Source organism: Plutella xylostella, chromosome 24, assembly GCF_932276165.1.
Source record: "Plutella xylostella chromosome 24, ilPluXylo3.1, whole genome shotgun sequence".
NCBI lineage: Eukaryota > Metazoa > Arthropoda > Insecta > Lepidoptera > Plutellidae > Plutella > Plutella xylostella.
The window spans coordinates 3,729,210-3,751,901 of NC_064004.1; the positions used below are offsets into that span (position 1 = coordinate 3,729,210).

The 22,692-nt window shown below is 38.1% G+C and overlaps 1 protein-coding gene across 5 annotated transcripts in view; it reads left to right on the forward strand.

Annotated features, from left to right (window-relative positions):
• The window catches only part of LOC105394222 (protein hu-li tai shao), an 80,747-nt gene that overhangs the window by 53,220 nt on the left and 4,835 nt on the right, over positions 1-22,692 (forward strand). The window contains exons 8-19 of one of the 5 annotated variants that reach the window (XM_048629928.1): positions 254-474; positions 1,109-1,246; positions 3,746-3,840; positions 4,278-4,401; positions 6,985-7,008; positions 8,911-9,021; positions 9,542-9,673; positions 10,085-10,238; positions 10,738-10,833; positions 11,223-11,294; positions 12,422-12,475; positions 16,215-16,301. In XM_048629928.1, the coding sequence (XP_048485885.1) occupies positions 254-474; positions 1,109-1,246; positions 3,746-3,840; positions 4,278-4,401; positions 6,985-7,008; positions 8,911-9,021; positions 9,542-9,673; positions 10,085-10,238; positions 10,738-10,833; positions 11,223-11,294; positions 12,422-12,475; positions 16,215-16,301 (1,308 nt within the window). The remainder of the gene's footprint in view (positions 1-253; positions 475-1,108; positions 1,247-3,745; positions 3,841-4,277; positions 4,402-6,984; positions 7,009-8,910; positions 9,022-9,541; positions 9,674-10,084; positions 10,239-10,737; positions 10,834-11,222; positions 11,295-12,421; positions 12,476-16,214; positions 16,302-22,692) is intronic. The other 4 variants (XM_048629931.1, XM_048629930.1, XM_048629929.1 and 1 more) reach the window with 4 other exon arrangements.

Genomic DNA, 22,692 nt, shown 5'->3' on the forward strand with positions numbered 1-22,692 from the left:
ATATCCAGCCCGAAGGATTAACTTATGACGGAACTTATAGCTTAAATTTACGAAGGAAACCTATCCTAACCAGGCGGGAATCTAAGTTTAGGCATAAGTCAAAGTCAAATGTTTTTATTCATCGTATAAATATAAAATTTTCTGATGAAAGTCAATTTTTACAAACTACTCTCTTAAACTATTCTCATAGACAAAAATAAATTATTTAATTTCTTACAAAATACAATACAATAACAATTTCTGTTCTCCCCAGGCATCCTAGACAACGAGGAGCGCGACCGAGTGGTCCGCATCCTGGGCCCGTCGTCCAAGGTTCTGTTCCTGACCGGGGACGGCGCCCTGTGCTGCGGCCAGACGCTCGAGGAGGCGTTCCACCAGGCGCGGCAGCTGGCGTCCGCCTGCGACGTGCAGTTGAGACTCGGCGGCGTGCCGCGCGACGAGCTGCTGCTGATCGAGCCGGAGAGGAGGAAGCAGGTGAGAGGAACGGCCTGTAGTTGGGAAATTGGTGACCCCGACATGATATGATCAAAGAAACAAGTAAGGGCGTGTAGGAACGATGAAACCCGTCGTCAAATTTTTCGCCGTAAAGTTTTTGGTTTTGGCCTAGTGCACCACAGTTTGGTTTTCCACCGGCAATGCGAGACGAGGATATCTATAGAACTTTGTAAATTCTCCTTAGGGTCAATTTATACTAGTACAGAGTCAAAGCGCATCGAAGCGTCTATTCAATACTGAACATTACAAATACAACATTAACACCACAGCATAACGCACACATTGCTACTGAGATTTTAAAAAGTCGCGCGCATTCTTCGTGATTCGCGCGTCTACGCGTGACCAACGCAACCAACCATTCGTGCGGCTTTGCTTTAGTTGTGAAGAGTTTTACGCTTCGCTGTGCTTCGACTCTGCCCCAGTATAAATTGACCCTTACGCCATTTCTGCTTTTTTGCCATTTCTATACTAAATTCTCGTCGGGCCCTGCCGGTGTGTCTGACTTGATACATCACCTCTCCGACACCCATATCACAGGCTCTGCCTATCTTCGGAGGGTCGTGAGTGAGCAGTCCCCACATATGATTCACTAAGCCCCTCTCCCTTTCCCCAGATCTACGAGGCGTCCCGCCAGCCGCCGGCCGACGGCGTGAAGTGGCGCGTCGGCGGCGAGGAGTTCGAGGCGCTGATGCGTATGCTGGACAACGCCGGCTTCCGCACCGGATACATCTACCGGCACCCGCTCGTTAAGGTGAGGATAAGATAAAAAAGTGGGTGTGCCTGTGTCCCCCTGGACGCAACCGTGTATTGACGTGAAATTTTAGCTGAATAAGTAGTATCGCAATACAATAACAATAAACTTTGACTACTACGCTCAGAATGACCCTTCTACACTCGCGAGCAACCAAATCGACTCAAGCCTTGACGGCGCAAACATACATTAATACAAGTAAAATTATGAATAGAAATAATAAAAATGATATGTCATTTAAAAGCTTAAGATGTCAGCTTTAATTTGATATCATTATTATTGAAATCCATTCATCATTTTTGAAATAAATGATGTCTGAACGCAATTGTAGGAAAAACGGGAATTTAGGAAAAAAGGGTATGGGTATCGTATTATACAAATTAAACAAAAAATGTTAAGATAAAAATTTATTTATTTAAATCAATACTTTGTATTGCCCCCTCTTGCCCTAATTACAGCCTGCAGCCTGTTTCTCATAGACCTTATCAACTTTTTGACAGTTTCCTGAGGAATGCCGTCCCACTCCTCTAATAAAGCTGTCTTCAGCTCGTCCACGCTTGCAGGGACTGGATTCCTGGCCCGAACTCTTCTTTTGAGCTCGTCCCATAAGTGTTCGATGGGATTCAGGTCAGGACTGAGCGCAGGCCAGTCCATCGTGCGCAATTCCTTCTCTCTCAGAAACTGCCGACTGACTCGTGCCGTGTGGCAGCGGGCATTGTCGTGCATTAGCACGAAGTCTTCACCGACAAATTCTGCATAGGGCACAACATGACCGAGTAGAATGTCGGTGATGTACCGATCAGCTGTTAACCCGCCTCCTCGGCCGCCTCCAGGCACGAAAACAAGTGCGGTTTTTCCCTCTAGAGAAATACCAGCCCACATCATGCAGGAACCGCCGCCATATGCTACTGTTTCAGCGAAACAACATTGGGCAAATCGTTCCCCCGGACGCCGGTAGACCCGGCCTCTCCTGTCACTGCCATGCAGACACACTCTGCACTCATCAGTAAACAGGACCGACCGCCATTGCGCAATGCTCCAATCGAGATGCTCTCGAGCAAACTGAAGACGCGCTTGTCGGTGGCCTGCAGTCAATTTGGGGCCTGATGCAGGTCTTTTTGGTGTCAAGTTGGCTTCCTTCAAGCGTCTTCTCACTGTCCACTCGCTGACAGCCACTTGTCGTACACGTCTCAGTTCTTGCTGCACATCAACGCCCGTAAGGTGTCGATTGCGCAGCGAGGTTGAGACAATGAAGCGGTCGTCTCTCTCTGAAGTGCAGCGGTGGCGGCCCGTTCTTGGTCTTCGATTGAAGGCACCAGTCTCTTGGAACCGTCTGTATACTCGGGATACAGCAGACTGGCTCAAGTGGAGCTGGGCAGCGACTGCTCGCTGACTTAACCCTTGTTGCAGCAAGGCAACAACTTGAGCAGCTTCTTCTGGTGTGGTATCCATGGGTTTGCGAAAACAAGGAATACAATGCAACGAGATGTGTACCGGTCAACTTGCAACAAGCGACTGATAAGGTACACCGGATGTGGAAAGGTTTTATAGCGGGATCAGGTAGCGCAAGGCGTGGATTCCTAATGAGGTAATTAACACTGACGGGCAATTAAAATGCGTCATTAAATCTGCGCTTAGTTTTTTTTTATGGTATTGATCTTAATTGAAAGCCTAATTCTTCAGCTTTCGAATGACATATCACTTTTATATTTACCATTTATCGTTTTAGGAAAATCAATGTATATGTGCGCCGTGAAGGCTTGAGTCGATTTGGTTGCTCGCGAGTGTATACCACTTTTGCATCAGTAGAGATCCGAGCGAAGCGAGGCAATACAAACCTAACCGGCAATTCCTAAACCGTTAAGAGCCGGGCAAAGCGATGCCATACATCTCTATCCTGCATTCCTTAAAGGCTAGAGAGCCGAGCGCAGCGAGGCCAAACTAACCTTACCGGCACTTTCTAAACTCTAAAAGGGCCGAGCGAAGCGAGGCAATACAAACCAAACCGCCACTTTCTAAGCCCCAAAGAGCCGAGCGCAGCGAGGCCATATATACCCACTCAGCATTTCCTAAAACCTACAGAGCCGCGCAAAGCGAGGCAGCACAAACCTAACATTAGTTGCTCAGCATGACCTCCTGGATCACCCCCTTACTTTCTATACCACTTTTGCTTCAATCTGTAAAGAGCCGAGCGAAGCGAGGCCATACATCTCCACCCTGCATACCCTGAAGCTTAGAGAACCGAGCGAAGCGAGGCAATACAAACTTAACTGTAACTTTTTAAACTTCAAAGAGCCGAGCGAAGCGAGGCCAAACACATCACTCCACATTTCCTAAAACCTGGAGAACCGAGCGAATCCAGACTAAAGGATAAGGTTAGTGTTGCCTCGCTACGCTCGGATTTCCAAGCTTTAGGGAATGCAGGGTTGAGATGTATGGCCTTTAATAAATTTAATGTACTATGTCCATTGGAATTAAAATAATGACATTTATTTCCAGAACGACGTGCCCAAGCCGAAGAGCGACGTGGAGGTGCCGCCGGCCGTGTCCTCTCTCGGATATCTGCTTGAAGAAGAGGAGATGTACAAGCAGGGGTGAGTAGCACTTGCAATCATCTCCCCGGGATCAGGGGTATTCCGGGACATACGGACAACCTAGGCGTATACTGGGATGCAGATTACTGTATGTAGAGATATAAAGAAAAAAAAATTATTATTAGATAAACTGATATCATGCACATACGTTAATCTTTCGAGTTCGTAGTCTCCACTTTCACTTAACCCCACCAGTCATTAGTCGGCATATGTGGTCTCACTCATAACCAGTACTTAATCTTGCAGCATATCTAATATGCTCAATACGCACACGTCAAGATATGACATAAGTTTCTGCGCTCGCTCTCGAGGCTCCGCGATATATGTCACATCTTGTGACCGTCTCGCATCCTATGCTAGGTGTGCTGATTATAAAAACTATGTCACAATAAACTATGTAAACATATACTTATATTATTATCCTTTCCCCCCATCAGGCTCTGGAAGAAGGGGCAAGGCATGAAGGTGGGCGAGCGCACGCGCTGGCTCAACTCACCCAACGTGTACCAGAAGGTGGAGGTGTTAGAGACCGGCACCAGCGACCCCAAGAAGATCACCAAGGTAGAATACTTGCGCGTGGAGGCCGAGTAGAGGGGTAGCGGGGGGTAGGGCGGGGTGGAATGAAAACCTAGTAACGCAAGAATGGGGGCGCTTTTGCACCAGAGGTGTGGTATGTAATGATGTGTTTCATAGGTCTAATCTAATGCCAATCATGTTCATTGGAAAATATAGCATAGCATAGCTGCATAGCACATCGCTGGTGCAAAGGCAGAATAAGAAAATGGCGGTTGAAACTGATTTGAGTATAGTAGGAGAGGAGAGGCTTTGCTGCGCTAAATCAAGAAAATTTGAGATTTGAAAAGAAGTATTAGGATATGTAATTTAAACAGCACTTTAACAGAGCAGTGCCGATATCCAGGTGCAGGTGTTGCCAAAGTAACCTTCATACGTAGGAATGTTCGGATATGCAAAATCTTGGTTATATGGTCAGTGCAAAAGTTATTCTCAAATTTTGGGTAGATAAAACAACCATTTTATAAATATTTGGTTACTAGGTTTTCATTTTGAGCAGTTCAGCTATGAATCCGCTTTCATATTCATTCATAGCGATACTGATATTACTGGATTTCTCCAGTCTGGACTCTTCAGCGGTTAGGAAACAAAGATGAAAGCATTTGTTCAACATCAAAGCTATAGTTACGCCAAATGATGATGGGCACCAATATATGGAAGCTGGGACCAGCACCAATAGAAATGAGTGATACGTCGTTGAAAAGGTATTTTTTTGCAGAATATCAATAACGGAAGCGCTAGTCTTGATTTACTGTCCAATTAGAATAATCGTACCTTGAAAGTTTTTATATTTCTGTAATTTTAATGTTTTTGTTAGTTTTTCACATTCATTTTTAATTTTTGTAACAAAATGATTATATTTCATATAATATTATATTTGTTTATTATCTCAGTAAATAAAACCAGTTGAAAATAATTTCTCCAATTTCAATAATACGTGTTTACGTGTATTACGCCCTAACTGTCATCAGGAGAGAGAGTGCAATGCCATAGAAAAATACTTCCTTCCGACGAATATATTTCAAAATGGACAACTTATACGGATTTGTCGTCATAATACTTTTTTTCTCACTTGAAAAGAGCTATCCAACGATGTATGTCTCATCCTTATTGGACATAGGTCCCAAAACGCCCATTGTCATTTAATTCAAGCTGAGCAGATGAAAATACGCTCTTTGGTACGGCATTATGACTAGAGAATACTATTGAATCGAATAATACTCAGGTTTTCTGATATTTCAACTTTAGGTAGTATAAAATATTATGCATTTTTATTCTTCGAACCCTCAGTGCCATTTTATACTGAATTTTTTGATACTTGGCATACAAGGAAAACAATTTTAGTGTGTCTATAATGTCAGTGTGTTAATCAACATATTATTAAACAAGAAATCTATAGTTAAAATCAATTATTTCATTGCGAAGTAGCCATTTTAGCTTTTAAGTATTTTATTGGTTCTTATGTTTTATTTTAAAACCTAGTTTTTAAATAAAATCCAATAAAAAGTCACATAGCATTGTTTACCTTTTATGCCAAACATAAAAAATGCAGTTTACCTACTTATGGAGAACCGAAAAACGCCACAGTTGAAAATCTATACTATTGCCTTGTGTGTATGGTTAGTTTTTTTGGAACATACGTTCATTTAAGATTTTATCAATCTAATAAACATCACTTGTGCTAGTAATATTCTGATATTATATTGTGAAAAATCTTACATCGTTCATGATATTTGATAATTTAAGTCTTTTAAAAGATTGAGTCTAATATACCTACATTCCTTTCGTAGATATAAGAAAGTTTTTATCTATATCTTGGCATAAAGCATAATTTTTCATATTTTTATATATTATTTCTTACATACTTTTTAAGTGAAATGGCTCAAACTATATTAGTCATTCAGATTTTTTTGAGTCTTTTCTTTTTAAATTTTTATTTTATTTAAACTTGATATAGAATAGCTTAGAGGTTATATTTAAAGTAAAGAATATTTATGATTATAAAAGATTTTATTACTATCATGCTTTTTGCGTAATATGATGTGTTAATTAACTGAAGTTTCAGCTTTGTATAGAAAAATGTAATTAAGAGATTATAATTTTTTAAATTTAATGATGCATCGTACAACTTATAGACGGTATGTATAAAAACCCTTCGTGTTATGTACCTACACTTATTTTAGCCGTAAAAATATATAATTTCATAAATATATTTTTCTATACAAATTGAAATAGAGGCTTAAATTGTAAGTTATTCTCACTACTCTGTCTGCGTAAAGTATTTTTTGATCATACAAATAATACCACGAGTACAACACTAGATGGCGCTTATATCGATACTTGTACTAGTCAACTTTGTAGATGAGAAAACTTACACTAGGCCTTCAGAAAAAGCTTGTCGTGTGCTTTTTACGTATGTTTACAATCAATAAAGTATATTAAAAAAATACTAAACGTTTTTGAAAGCTCATCACACCTATGAAATGCTTTCAATATATATTTTTTTGTTTTTCACTAAGAGTTTTTTTTGTTTTGTTTTGTTTTTGTGACTAATATAACAATGTTTTCCAGTGGGTGGACGCTAACAACGAGGAGGTAAATAGAAATGTGTCTTTTCTCTTTCACTTTAAAGTTCCTTTTCGATTGTCTTTTCTTTGGCTACTCTCTGCCATTCTTTTTCTTCACCTATATTGTTTATCTCTGTTGGGTTAAAATGGTTTCATATTGTATTTATAACTGGATATTTTCATTGTTAAATGAGCTACTTTAATATTTATATGCAGACCACTCGTATCCCTGAAATGGGTAGTTACAAGTGACTCGCAATCGTGTCACTCTCTATGTACTGTACATAATGTAATCACTTGATAGGTTGTAAAACTTAGATTGAAGGCTTTTACAGGGTGTAGAAAAAATTAATTGTACGCAAATGGAATATCATACACTCGCGGGCAATGAAAAAGTTCCAGTGAGAAAATCACCAATTTACCTACTCGTATACGAAAAAAAACTTACTGAGGCCTTCTGCAATATTTAACGGTGCATCAGTAGGTATATTACGAACTAAAAACGTAAAGATTTTGTTGAAATTTCCCTTTAAATGTTTACAAAAATTGGGGCAAATAGGTGTCTGTATTTCGCAAGTGGAACTGTTTCTTTGCCCGTGAGTGTATTAACATAGATTTTTATTATTAGCATTTAAAATTTATCTTATTGCTATAAGCGATTTTACTCAAACTAGACATGAAATAGACATAAAACTGATAAAACTTTGCAGCTCATTTTACAATGAAAATTTAGTCATACTTACAATATACTTTTTCATTTTTTATATATTTTCTTCTACACACTCTTCTTTGGTTGTACCTGGTCATTGGTCGAAACATATCTAGTCAGGGGTATATTGAAATGCTACGATTTATTTAGCATATCTTCATCATTCGCAAAAAAAATATTTCTTTCGAAATAGGGTTGTACGACTTAACATTACATATTTTGTACGACTTTTGGATAAAAAATACCTTTTAAAATTTCCAAAAGTCGTAAATAGATTGTATTTTATGTATATCATTAATCTTTGTATTGTATATGTTTGCTAACTAGAAATAACATCGTTTTTTATTGCTTATTACTCTAAAACTAAACACACTTATGTATATCGAAAGCATTTCATCAATTAACAGAATTCTTAGTAAAAATATTGTATACAAAACAATATTCTTACTCAGAATACACCCTTTTAACCGATTCAAGTATAACTGGTACAAAATCCATTAATGTCATTAGGTAATTAACAAAACTATGAACCGATTTTTGACTTAAAACATGATATATTGATTTTTTCTAATTAATAATTGTTGCAACGAGTCTGTACAGTGTAGATAAAATAACAACATACAAATTGGTATAAAATGTTGCCACATGAAACCAATCCTTATCCTTGCACGAAATCATTTCTGTTCTCCCTTTTTATTTTCATCCATGTTTGTTTTATATCGTAATTTTTTTGTTCGACTTACACTAAACTTGATTTTTGCAAATGGCATGTTTTGATGGCAAAATTTAACAAATAATAGAAGAAAGTAGCCTTTATGTTACTATAGTTGCATGGCAAAAATATATATTTTTTTTTACTAAAAATAGTCTATACTGTACACACTCGGTGGTTAAAAACGCCAGGTTAGAATTTGTATACATTAAAAAAACATTTTTATTTCTTAAAGCACATTATTGTATTTATTCCTTTATTCCGAATGCCACTTCTGCCTTTCTTATCACCTTTCCTTTACCTACTTTATAATCAATCCCTAAACGTACAAGATTTGTCAAAAAATATTTTTTTTTTATAAAAAAAAAGTGCAATAAAAGAATATTTTTGGCGAATTTCAAGTGCGTCATGCTGGCAACATTTTTACTAATTCAAGATTTTTCTCTTCCCCCCTCGCTCGAAACGTTAACGTCGCGTCATTGGATTGTGGACTCTATTCCGTGCGGCAGTGGGTTCAAGATCAGTCGCCTGCGCACTCGAGCACTCCGCTCAAAATCGACACTCTCCAGTTTGTGCCCAAGAACACTAACCCGAAGGAATTCAAGGCTCTGCAGCAGCAGGTATGTACAATTTAATTTATTTAAATATAAAATACTGCCCGTAAGTGAAGTTATTCTGTCTGGTATCGTCCAAAAATGGACAGATAGATTCTGTGTTGAATCAAAAACCATTTGAAGCTAGATCTAGTTTCGAAGACGCTATTATTATTATAAATCCTTTATTGCACATAAAAAAAATGTACAAAGGCGAACTTAATGCTAGTAGCATTCTCTACCAGTTAACCTTTGGTGATGTCGAGAAAGTGGTGGCTATCTAAATAGGTTAATAATTTTAAATTGTTAGATGTACAAAAAATGAGACCTTTGCCCAGCAGTCGTAGCGAAGGTCAGAGGACAGACTTAAAAAAACATTATGTCATTTTATAAAAAAAAAAATTTAAAACTATTTTTTTGTAACAGAAATAGTCTTACTGTGGTTGTTAAGATACATAAATATACTTTTGATATGTTAATAAATGTATTATAATACTTTTGATATGTCAACAGTTAATACACCACAATTTACCCCAAAACCCAACAGATAAAGGACAACCGCCGCGCGGACAAGATAAGCGCGGGGCCGCAGTCCCATATCCTGGAGGGGGTCACGTGGGACGAGGCCAACAAGATGGCCGCCGAGGACGCCACCACCACGCAGACCGGCGACCATGTCGTGAGTAGCCTAGGCCATCTAGATATAGACCTAGAATCAAAAGTTATGGAAGCTAGCTAAATATAGGGCGAAAAAGGGTATCTTAAAGAGATTTCTCTTTTTCCCGTCCATAAATTGGTCCTTTGGGCCGGACGTGAACCTGTGATAGCGACTTATCGACATGTTTTCTAATGATAACGTCAATCAAGGCCGTCTAGATTTAGATCTAAATACGGGCCAGCAAGGGTAGTGATAACCAACCGTGGCATTTACAGGTAAAGTGTCTTAAGTGGCCAATCCATATTTTTTGGAATCATAAAATAAAATGCATTTTCTATCTGGAGCCAGAAAATTTGTCTTTCTCACAATAGCTATTTAAGCTATCTATAACTTTATTTTTTATTTTTCTTACCCCCTCTTTTCCCTTTACAGGTGTTGATGGGCGCAGCCTCCAAGGGCATAATCCAGCGTGGGTACCAGCACAACGCCACAATGTACTCGGCTCCGTACTCGCGCAACCCGTTCGACCACGTCACCGACCAGGACATCGACGAGTACCGGCGCCGCGTCGAGGGCCGCCTGCCGTGTGAGTACAATTGTAATCATTTTTGTACTCGCGATAGGTCGAGCACGGTATCGTTCAGGACGTAGTTGAGTAAATAGGTGCCGCGTCGAGGGCCGCCTGCCGTGTGAGTACACTTGTAATCACGATAGATTGACCGCAGTATTGTTGAGAGTACACTTGTAATCACGTTTGTACTCGCGCTATAGACGAGCGCTTCTTGCTACGTATGCCGTGCATGTTTCGTAAACTTCAGTATTCCTTCCAGTAAAGTGTAATCTGTCAGTTTTCACGTATACGATCGATTGGGGAATTGGTTCCCAGAGCTATTATGGGTACAGTCAGCTGCATAAGTAGCTATACACTTTTGTATCTTGTCAATCTGAAACCGCTTATCCATTCATTGAAACATTGACGGTTCGTCATTTTGACAAGGTACAAAAGTGAATAGCTACTTATGCAGCTGACCGTACATAATAATTTTAATAATGAGGTGTTATAATGTTTTCTGTATATTCAACAGACGACACAGACCTGTCGGAGTCCGAGGCGATCAGCGCCGCGCAGATGACGTCTCCCGCTAGCGCGCCGTCTGAAACCGAGGAGGAATCGCGTGACGGTAATTAGCTACTTTTATCATCAACATCAGCCTGTAATCGTTCAATGCTGGACGTAGGCCTCTCCCAAGGAGCGTGGCAACACTATTCCCTTGGTTTTCCTCATTAGACTATTTATGTTACCACCTATCTACCCACCCGCCCAAGGCTATCCAATGACCTGCCACAGTATGCAATTAAGTAAATTTTCCAACCCAATCTAACGCGAAAACGAGAGCGAACGATGACGTCGGATTACGTTTTCCGTCGTAGCCCTGGAGTTACCAAAAAAAATATCCTCAGCAACCTTCCTGGATTCTCTCCAACTACCTTCTCCATTTGCATAATTATTTAATACCTACAAACTCCAATAAAACTTTATTTGATGATGTTTTTCTGTAATGTTTTCCAGAGCACCGCGTGCTAAGAATAGAGACCAAGTCGGTGCCGGTGCGCAGCCAGCCGGAGGTGGTGCTTAGCGACGGTGAGTACATAACGATTAGTACATAACAGTTATGTATAGTGAATACATAAGGGGATTTATGTAGAAAGGGTCTAGGACTGTGAGCGCGCAGGGACTAACAGGGATAGAGATATGAGTATGTATTGCGAAGACCTGAAAAATAATGGTATGTTCAAGTTTTTGACGCTAGAGGGCGGCGGGTTCTTGTTATTAAAAGTTTTCATATTTTTTTTTGTTATTTCATCATGTTACGGTTTTCATGTACGGTCATACTGAAACAAAACATGTTATGTTACTTGTTTTGTTTACAAAAATGTACTTATATTACAGTTGACAAAACTTTATGTGCTGCCCTCTGGTGTTAGAAAATAATATAATTATGATTTTTACTACTTTTCAATGCATTTGGCACGATCTTTTTGAATTTCTTGTAGTGTTACAAATTCCAGGCACGATGTTTTCTTAGCATATCTTTTTTATCACAAATAATTTCTAAATTATTTTGCATCATGATAAAACTTTTATCTTTTTGTTTAAGTAGTTATTTCAAATTATACATAATATTACTGCAAATTGCAATGTGTATGTAAATATGTACAAATGGCTGCATTATAAAGAATTTTGTGAATCAAAGACACACAAAATCTTCTCCCATCTTTCGGCTGTTTTCAACAGCATGCTGATTTGACCACGCACGCGGGATTGTCCCGCACGCGTTCATACAAGTATTCATTGTAACGCGTGGAATATGCACGCGAGACGCGGGAAAATGTCGGGACGGCTGGTGTAGTGGTTACTGGCCCTGACTGCTGATCCGAAGGTCCCGGGTTCGATTCCCGGCTGGGGCAGATATTTGTTTACAGACAGATATTTTACTCGGGTCTTGGGTGTTGGTATTTATATTTAATATGTACCTATCTATCTATACATTTGTGTAGATATATCAGTTGTCCGATACCCATAACACAGGCCGTGCCTAGCTTGGGGTCGGATGGCCGTGTGTGAGATATCCCCACATATTATTCAAATGGCGTAACGTGCCATCCCGCGTGCGTGATGAAATCCTCACGCTGTTAAAACAGCCTTCAACCGTACCCCCCACCGCATGTGTGACTTTAGTCTTTACCCCCCCTTTCTCCGCCGCGCAGTGGACGCGACGGACTTCCTGCAAGCCGAGCGTACGCACGCGGACAGGACTAGAGGTACGCACGCGTACGACGCACGTGGTGTAGTGTTTAGTGGCATGCCTAGTTTTAGTACAGTGCAGGGATCACAGGATTCGATACTATTTTCGAATCTACACAAACATATGGGAAAAACAAATGTCACTTTTGTAACTGACAAATTTACTTTACATTTTGACAGTGATAGTTGACGATACTTTTGTTTTTTCTAATTATGTTTGTGTAAAAATTCGAAAATAGTATCGAATCCTGTGATTAAATTACAGGTTTTGACGTTTACATTAACGATAGTAGTTATAGTGCCACAAACTTATCTGTTCCGGTGACAGTTCAAGTAAATGTCTAATATTTCTTAATTTTATAAGATTTTAAGTTTGCCCGTAGTGGTAATTTGCCCTTGAGGTTTTAATAAACCCATCTAATCTATATCAATATACAATTAATTAGTAAGTAATGAGATATGGATCAATTTAGTTCACTCTCACCGGAACAGATAAGTTTGTGGCACTATACCGTTTTCTTGAGATTAACGTTCGTTTTCTGTCAAATGTTTAGAGGCGCTTTGTATGCGGAATTTCTTTTAGTTTTTGTAAACTGTCAAAACCTTGTACCTACTATGCGATATTTTTTTATGCCTACTCTCTGATTTTTAATTGGAAAGAATTCTGACATTTTATAAGTGATGCTACTAAAAAAGTTCTTTACCGAAAAAATTAAAAATTGCGATTCATTTCTGGGCAATAATTTTTTCTTCATATTTTTATACAAAAAGATAAATCTAAATATTTACTTGCTCAAGTAAACTAATACAAAAATAACAAATATTTCAATATAATAGCTGTTCCCGCGAGCTTCGCTTCGCCTTAATAAGTTTTCCCGTGGGAATTCCGCGATAAAAAGTAACATATGTGTTAATCCAGGGTGTCAGCTAACTTCATTCCAAATTTCATTAAAATCGGTTCAGCCGTTTTGACGTGAAGAAATAACAAACATACACACATACATACATACATACATACACATATACACTTACAAACTTTCGCATTTATAATATGAAGTAGGATCACGACTCACGACCCATGTATCGAATTAATTTTAATTGCTTTATTTTATTCTTTAGCATGGCATCACTTCCTACTAAATTCAGGGATAATAAACCTTTTTAGTCAATTTCAAAAAAAGATTGTCTATTCGGTAAGTACATATAATATGTTCGGTATGTATGTAAGATTATTGGAACTGCACCATATTGACATATGACAATATACGAGTATTAGGGCTAATAAACAAATATTCAAAATTTTATAAATGTTTATGTACCTATGTACGTTTATAAATATGCTTGTTGGTATGTATGTTTGTCCACGCATATCTCCGAAACGATTGATCCGATTGTCACTATTCTTTTTGAGGGTTCCGTACCTCAAAAGGAAAAAAAGGAACCCTTATAAGATCACACTTTGTTGTCACCACCTTTTTTCTCGGAAACGGGTAAAGATATCAAGCTGATATTTCGTATAGATGTACATAATTATGATGAAATTAAAAGGAAAACTACCTCAGGTAATTAAGTATACTTGTACGGAACACTCACTGCGCGAGTCCAACTGGCTCAGTCGGGTAAGCGCCCGCTTCTCAAGCAAGAGATGCGGGTTCGAATCTCGGCGCTGACATGTAGGTAACAATGAGTTCTTTGAATTTAAGTACAATGTATACCATCGCTCTTACGGAGAAGGAAAACATCTGTGATCATATGTGAACCCACCAACACCGCAGTGGTCTTCTCGTCGCCCATACCACAAAGTCTCAAGACGAAAGTCTTTGATCAGTGTGTCCTACCGGTTATGACCTATGGGGCTGAAACGTGGACACTTACTGTGGGACTGGTTCATAAACGGAAGGTCACGAAGCGAGCTATGGAAAGAGCTATGCTTGGAGCTATGCTTGAAAGATCGCATCCGGAACGAAGTAATCTGACAGAGAACTAAAGTCACCGACATAGCTCACCGAGTTAGTAAGCTTAAGTGGCAATGGGCTGGTCACATCTGTCGAAGAACCGATGACCGATGGGGTAAACGTGTTCTGCTGTCAGCGATGAGTCGCTGACACAATTTCACCTGTATCGCTAATTTGGTACCTCCACCGCACATTTTAGACTCACAGTTTGCTGTGACGACACGCAAGCCAGTCAGTGCACACAATACAATTTTATAGAGCGACATCTCTTTTTTTTACCTCTATTCAAATACGAACGCAACATCGCCCTGACATCGGCGCGGGTAAGTAATACGAGGTATAAAAACAAATGGTATAACATTCACAAGGTATACGCCCATATGATATAAATTTATTAAGTATAACGATCACCGTGCATAACAAACGAAAGGCATAATTACTAAATACATAATTTCGTAAAGAATAACGTTCAAAAAGTATAATTTCAAATGATATAACGATTAAAATGCATAACGTTCATAATATATAACGTTTATAACATATATTCTACAACGGATATAATTATCATAATGTATAATGCACAAAAAGTATAAAGATTGTCGTATGGTATTTTCATTATTATTAAAGTTATGTGGGGAGAACGCTCCGCTCCGCTTCGCTGCGCTCCGCTTTGCTCGTCGTCGCACCTATCTTTAGGTTTTGGTACTAGGGGTTTTGGCATTATTATTATTATTGGCGCTATGTGGGGAGACGCTCCGCTCCGCTTCGCTGCGCTCCGCTTTGGTTTCAACGAACATGTGCACCTAACACGCTCCTCCTCGCTTTGCTCGTCGTCGCACCTATCTTTAGGTTTTGGTGCTAGGGGGTTTGACGGCGTTGGGTAATTAAACACAGAATGTTATATGTTAGTATGTTTTATGAACTTTATACTAAATGATATTATATATTTTAAACGATATACGTAATGTATGTTATACGAATTGATATTAGTCCTCGTAAGTATTATATATTTTGATTTTATATAAAATGTACCTACGTTATACCAATTGAATCTTATACCTTATGAAAATATAGATTTTGTTGTTATACGTAACGTTCATTATATGTTGTGAACGTTATTAATGTGAAATTATACATTTCGTTTTTATACGTCGCAATACGCACCCCATCGGCGCGGCTACCGTTTCAAAAATAATTACTAGTTGTTTTTAGATATATTTTCTACGACAGCGATAATTATATAAGATAATTGAGATTATCTTTAATTGTATTTTTCACTGTTTGTAATATATTTAGGTAGGTACGGTAATTATTTCTCACCGTAGGTAAATCCCCTTTTAATTTGGAGCGCCGCACTTAATAAAATGGATACAGGGACTAAAAAAAATATATTATAGTCTCAGATGTCCAGACTCGTATTGAAAAAGTGCCCAGCCCAAAAAGGTTTGTGATCTCTGATTATTCTAAAATTGATAACTGTCAGAATTCCGTAAGATTACTAATAACAGTGTAAGGGGTTTGATTATACCATTACAACTAGACACTGTTTTTATTAACTACACTATGCAATATTTTTATATGCTATGTTATGGTATAGTTTGACTCCTTTAAATAATAACTGCAATTTATTCGGTGTTCCTACTTCCATAATGCACTGGCAGTGGCCAAAACAAAACCTATTTCTTTCGCAGCACTATTATTAAACACATCTAGTCTCAATTTTAACCCGCCAAACGGTTACAAAAACCGTTAAACTCCCTCCGCCATTTTGTCTCACGCGAACTGTCACTTTTGAATTTAGAACACGAGACGTCGTCAGCTGTTTCCACGCCTATGACGTCACCGGTGGTGAGCCACCGCGCCGTAGTGCAGCATTCCGTAGTCAGAGGTACTCCCTGTCGGTAGTGGCGTCCTTGTCTATTGTTGTGTGTTGGAGTGAGAGAGAGAGAGAGGTTTATGTGCGTTTGGGTTAATCAATCTGTGGGGTTACCTCTACCGAGCTTTAACAATCTTGTCAAATCTCATGAAACTTGTATGGATTTGACAGATATCTGACAGGCAAGCGACGCTGCTTATGGATTGTTAAATGTGTCGGTGGTGGTACGGTAGCTGTTGGTAGTGGCGTCCTTGTCTATTGTTGTTGTTGGTGTTGTTGACCTCTATTGTGTTGGAATGAGAGCGAGATATGTATGACTGTATGTGCAAATAAAGGTGGTTTTCCCTTGAAATTGAAAAAAAATACAAAGAAAATGTATGGACTATGATATGTAAGAGAGAGTAAAAATTAAAAAGTAAGAATTCCAGTATTGTGATTAGAGTCGTGGCTTATGTGCCCGCTTCGAATCCAGGTTTTCGGAAGATATTTATACATCATATAGACTCTACCTCGGTCGCTCCAGTGCTCGTGGAGGGCATCCCGTTTGGCTTCTTGAGGTCTTGGCCTAAATGTGTGAATCTATCATCTCAGTGAATGAAAGATGTGTTTGAATGTGAGGAAACTCTTCGATATCTTGTGTTGTTTCCGATTTCATGGTGGTCTCGTGTAAATTAAGGAAGTGTTTTTCTTTAGGTTCTTGTGTATTTGTCTATGATTGTATTGGATCAGGCTGCTTGTACTGCTATTGGTTTAACTTTTTGTGTACATCAAACACATTTGCTGTATCGTCTAGTTTTTGTTTATGAAGAGTTTTTTCTGCTACAAGTTTCTTTTGTCCATTAGATTTAGTCTATGCACAATTCATTTACATTTTATTATACTTAATCCATAGCTATTTTGTATTTATAATTGTCCTGTGCATTTTGGATATTATTTTGTGTTGTGTTTTCATCTGTGTGTGTTCGTTGTACAGTCATCTAATAATTATAATGAACCAATTCAATCTTAAAATTAACATATTATTGGCTGACTGTACTGCTGTAACCTGCATGTAGTTATTTCATTTGTACGACAATATAATATATGACATTATATTTTATATTTACTTTAAAATATTATTTGTTAATCACGGCATAAAAGAGTCGTACAAATGTTATATTCTACTACCTTACTGCCAGTTTCTATATCTCTATCTATCCATAACTGGTAGTTACTTTCATACGATTTTGACATAATCAAAAGTAACAATCTGTCAAAATCGTATGAAAGTGACTACCAGTTATAGATAGATAGAGTTATAGAAACTGGCAGTTAATGCTTCCTAACATTGCCTGTTTGTTTGCTAGCTTTGTCGTTTGCAGGTTCGAAGCTTGACAGCAAACCATCGCACGCGCACGCTAACAAAATAACACCAACTAACACTTCGCTTAAACGTGACTACACCAGAAACGCAAAATTCGACACGCTAGTCAAAAAATACGACTCACCAGAAACAAAAGAACTTATAGATGATCACAAAACTGCACAGCCAAAGTGTAAAATTAGCCTCAGTTCTAGACTTGTAGGTTCTAATGATAATGTTAGGTCTGATGCTCTAGATATTTACCATGGTATTCCTAGTAGTAGGTCTAGTTTGTACTCTATACCATCGATAGAATGGGACGGAAGGAAGACAGAATTCCTGTTCAAAACCAGGTCACTACCGCGTCCAGGTAAAAAGTGTAGCTTAGGCCATTTATTCCGGACACAATCTCACGCTGGGTTTATAAATTCTCAATTGAAAGACCCCGAGCCTGTTCACTTCCATTTGCCACGCTGCAGATCCTGTGGATCGACCAATTCGTCGTACGTTTGGGAGTTGTCCAGAGACAAAAGTGAAAAAAATTGTTTTAGAAAAGGACAAGATTCAATTTACGAATCCATTGATAATGTTGCGCAGAAATGCATTGAAGATGCAGATAAAACCATTACACCAGACTGTGAATTGGTCAGAGTTGAGGCAAAAGAGGTTCCAGTCTGTAAAGTAAAGGTACTCAATGAGGAGGAGACAGAATTTGTTGATTGTCAAGAGTTCAATGAAGATTGTTACTTGGGGGACATAGTTAACAGTACATCTTCTGAAAACCTCACAGTTATAGAGAAAACTCCACCTGCCGTGTCCTATGCTTCTGAAGAAGAAAGCACTGTAAAGAATTCACGCCGGGATGAGTTTTTCGATGAGGTTGTAAAAGAACTAAACAGTCAATTGTTGAAAGAAGAAGGAAATGTTGAAGCTAATGCTGATGAATGTGCTACAATCGAAGGTGACCCTGATAATGATGTCTATGTTTCAGTGGAAAATAGCGAAGGAGAGTATCTTAATTTTAGTGCTGAAATGGATTTTGACCAGGCAGTTTACGAGAGTCCAGTGAAAGACTTAGTCGGCAAAGATATAAGGGATTATTCTGTGCCTATCAATTTCTATTGTGAAGATTACAATTCAGGAAAGTCGCCGAAAAAGAGACGGGAATCTGCAAAATCAATTGTCCTGGAACCAATACTTGAAGAATCGAAAAGCTCATGTGGTGACGAATCGTCTAATATAACTGCTATAAATAATAAAGATAATATGTCAGTTATAACTCAGGGTAATCACTCTGATGGAACATCAAAACATAACGAAAGCTTTGCGGATATGAAATCAGGTTTAAACGATCTAATGACTGTAGCAGCTGTGTTTCTAGATGACCTAATAAATGACATAGCTATGGACATTGGATTGGAAGAAACGCAAGAGAGAGGCGATAGTGTGAAATCGATTGAATGTCAGAAAGTTGAAAAAGATATGGAACAGGTAAATGAACATAAAGAAATCCTTGCGGCTGGAGATCATTGTTTAGAGGAAGTTAAAGCTACAACGAAAATAGTCACAGTAGCGCCGCCAGGAAACGGTATTAATGCTAGTGCCATAAATGAAGAAGTAAATGAAAACAAAATGGCTGTTGGAAAAATATCAATAACATCCGACTACAGTATTGCGAGCACTGTCATTGAAACACCAAGTTTTAACTCTACCGTTGAGTTCGAGAAGTATGAAGCGGTATCAGAAATCATTGGCATAATACTAAATAAATTTTTGCTAGCTACTGAGACATTCGATTTAGATTTCTCTGACGAACTTCATACTATAGCGCAGGATCGCAATGTAAAACTTTTTGACAATAGTTCTAAAGTAGAATCTTACAATAAGAATACGGCTGTAATCGACGGGTCCCCAGATAATTGCCAAGACAAAGATGATGTTGAAAATCTGTCAAACGTAAATGAAACAGAGGCTGAAGAAAATTTCTCCATTGCACTTTTGATACGGGTCATTGAAGAACAAGAAGAGTTGATGAAGAAAGAAACCACCTCGGTTAGTATGCACGACTCTCTATTAACAGACAACAGTGATTTAGATCCTAAAAGACAACCAGAAAAGGTTATTGAAGGCATCATACAGCAATTGTTGGAACTGACATATGCCACTGTTTCTCATAACATGAAAGTGGATAGCGACAGAAAAGTCAAAAAAGTTGTCACGGTGGTTGATGCTGAAGATATTCTATTCACCGCGAAACCACTTTGGGATAGCAATAGCATCGAACCAATAAATAATGTAGTTTTCAGCACAGATATAGCACTAGAAACTATACTGCATGCAGAAAAACTTTTTACACCGGACATAGATCGTTGTGAAGTAGTGGATGAAATAATAAGTTTTGAACCAAATCTAGCTCAAGAAGATTTGTTTAAAAATGCTGTAGACTTTGTCCCTCCGTCACCGGAACTCATATCAACTCTGTTTCGACTAGCAGCTGATAATGAAGACAAGGAAACTATACCAAGTATTGATGGTATGCCGGAGACTATTAAAGCTGTTATCAGTACAGTTTTAGATGATGATGATGATGACAGTTTGTTAGTTGGTGATTCAGTAACCGTAGAGCATGATGTAATCGCCTGTGAAAATAATGATGAACCACCCAAATATGTCCTATGTTCAAATGAACAGAAATCGCTTGACCATATCATTACGGAAATGCAGGCTAAAGAAACTAATCAAGATGAGAATTATGAAATGGCATACAACTTAATTAAAAGTTTATTAGACGCGTTATTAGATAACTTTCTTGAAAGTTCAAACGTAACTAATTTTGAATATTGCGAAGATGATGTCGAAACCGGCGACGTTTTTAACGATTCATTTATTGCCTACAACAAATCCTACACGATATCCTATGAACAGTTTCAAATCTACAATGACGTAGACAATGATGATAGCATTTCGTTAGCTGAAGAAATAATTAATAAAGCCCTCGATGACTCTCTTGCAATTCACGAAAGTATAGTTGAAGATGAACAACTAAGAACCAAGGCAGGGTACGTGCATAGAGACTCTAACATACATAACAGAACTTTTGTCCTGAAAAATGTCAACGAAGACATACAAGCGGTAGAAGAGATGAATATGGCATTTGTGGCTGATGTATCATTTGTCAATGTCAATAATTTCTCTTCACCAGTCCGAGAAAATTCAGTAGTTTTCGATGTGTGCGACGAGTCTCCTATCAGAAACACTGATGCTACATTTATTGGTGAAGATTTAAGCGTCTTATACGAAAAGGATGATACCATTTTGGGATCACCTTTCGTTAAGAAAGCTCCAGTGATATCCATGTCGCATTCATTCCACAGCGGTGGCATTAAATACTGGGTCTCTTTTGACAGCAATCTAAATGATGACAAACCGTTGAAAGGTTTCAAAAGACACACAGAAAACGCCACCCCAAGTTTCATTAGTATCAACTTGAATAATGAAAAACAAGATAACGATTTCAAAGAGTGCATAAACGATACAGACTCGCCGAAATACTGGGACAAAGATCAGAAAGCGGTTAAACGAAAAAGCGTCTTTTGCGAGGAGCTAAGCGATAGTTTTGCAACAGCCTGTGCTTCTAAAACTGAGAGCTTTGATACTTGTGAGTCGGCGGAGTTTAGAACTCCTGTTAACGAAAAAAAGCAACCTCTAAGGGTAGTCGAAGAAACAGATACACCACAAAAGAAGTTACTTTACGGTAATAAACTAGAAAGGTTATCGAGCGGTGCTAGGAACAGAAGACAGTATTACAGTTGGCCTCCATTCGAAGAATCGTTGTTTTACAAAATCATCTCTAAGTTTAGGATGTCTGAGAGTTTTGATCCGAGCGATTTTGAGAATTATGAGTCTAGTTTGTGAAGTTAGATGTGGTAGAGTGCATGAATTTTAGATGTTACTTATAGGGAAGAAATGTCTTTGTAGGTATGATCTTACCTTTTTATATCGTAGAAACCATACTTTTAAATATAATAATTACCTACTACTGAGATGTGTTATAGGTAGGCGCAAATTTGTAACAGGTAGGTTTTAAATTCAATTATTAATACACATTCTGTTCTCCGAATTTGTCATTAAATTATGTCTTAAACTATTAGGTCTATATTATGGTATTTTGATTAACAGTTTAGTAATTAGTCTTTTACCTTGCATGCTTTAAATTTTGTGTTTCATATTTGTCTATACTAAAATGTTATGCTAGAAAATATACCAAATGGATATTTGTTGGTTTTGTTGAAGTCAGCTAGTGATAGTTGTAAACCTGCTTTAAATTTCAAAATTTCATATTTAAGATGTAATGCACCTTTCTTTTACTAGTGTGTTAATTTACATTTTGACTCGAATACGAAATGCTTACATTAGTTTATAAGTTTTTGTGTTTCATTGTGCTATTGTTTTATTAAATGCTTCTATTTTTTGTGGTTGTTTTTTTGTTATTCAATTATTTGTCACAATATTTATTTATTTCTTGAGGTATTTAAGAACACTGCTTTATTGTACTTGGATGAGACAAATTTGCAAATGGCAGCAATATTTTTTAAGTTTAAGTATACTTCTAATGGATTAGAAGAGGTGGATCTCATCATACCTAAATCTATCGGTGGCAATTTAAAGTAGTGTTCTTAAATCCTCGCTTTACCACTAACAAACTTTAGTTTCACATTCAAATTATGTTTGCTTATTTCTAACCCGCATACGTACCGCACATGACAAACGCATGACACCTAGCTTTTGGATGGTTTCGGGAGAGAAGTTTTATTTTACTGACCGCGCCGAGAGATGGTAAGTTATGCTTTATACTAATCATTTTGTGTTTGTGTGTGCACGGTTTTTTACTAATTTAATTTGCTTTAGAATATGACCTAACCTAGGTTAAAAACCCCAGAAATTCAGCAATAACAGACTTATTAAAGAATTCTTATTATGTATAGATTATCATTAGATGATGATTATTATCCTTATTCGATGACATGTACACCTACTCTCCAGTTTAACTATCCATGAATA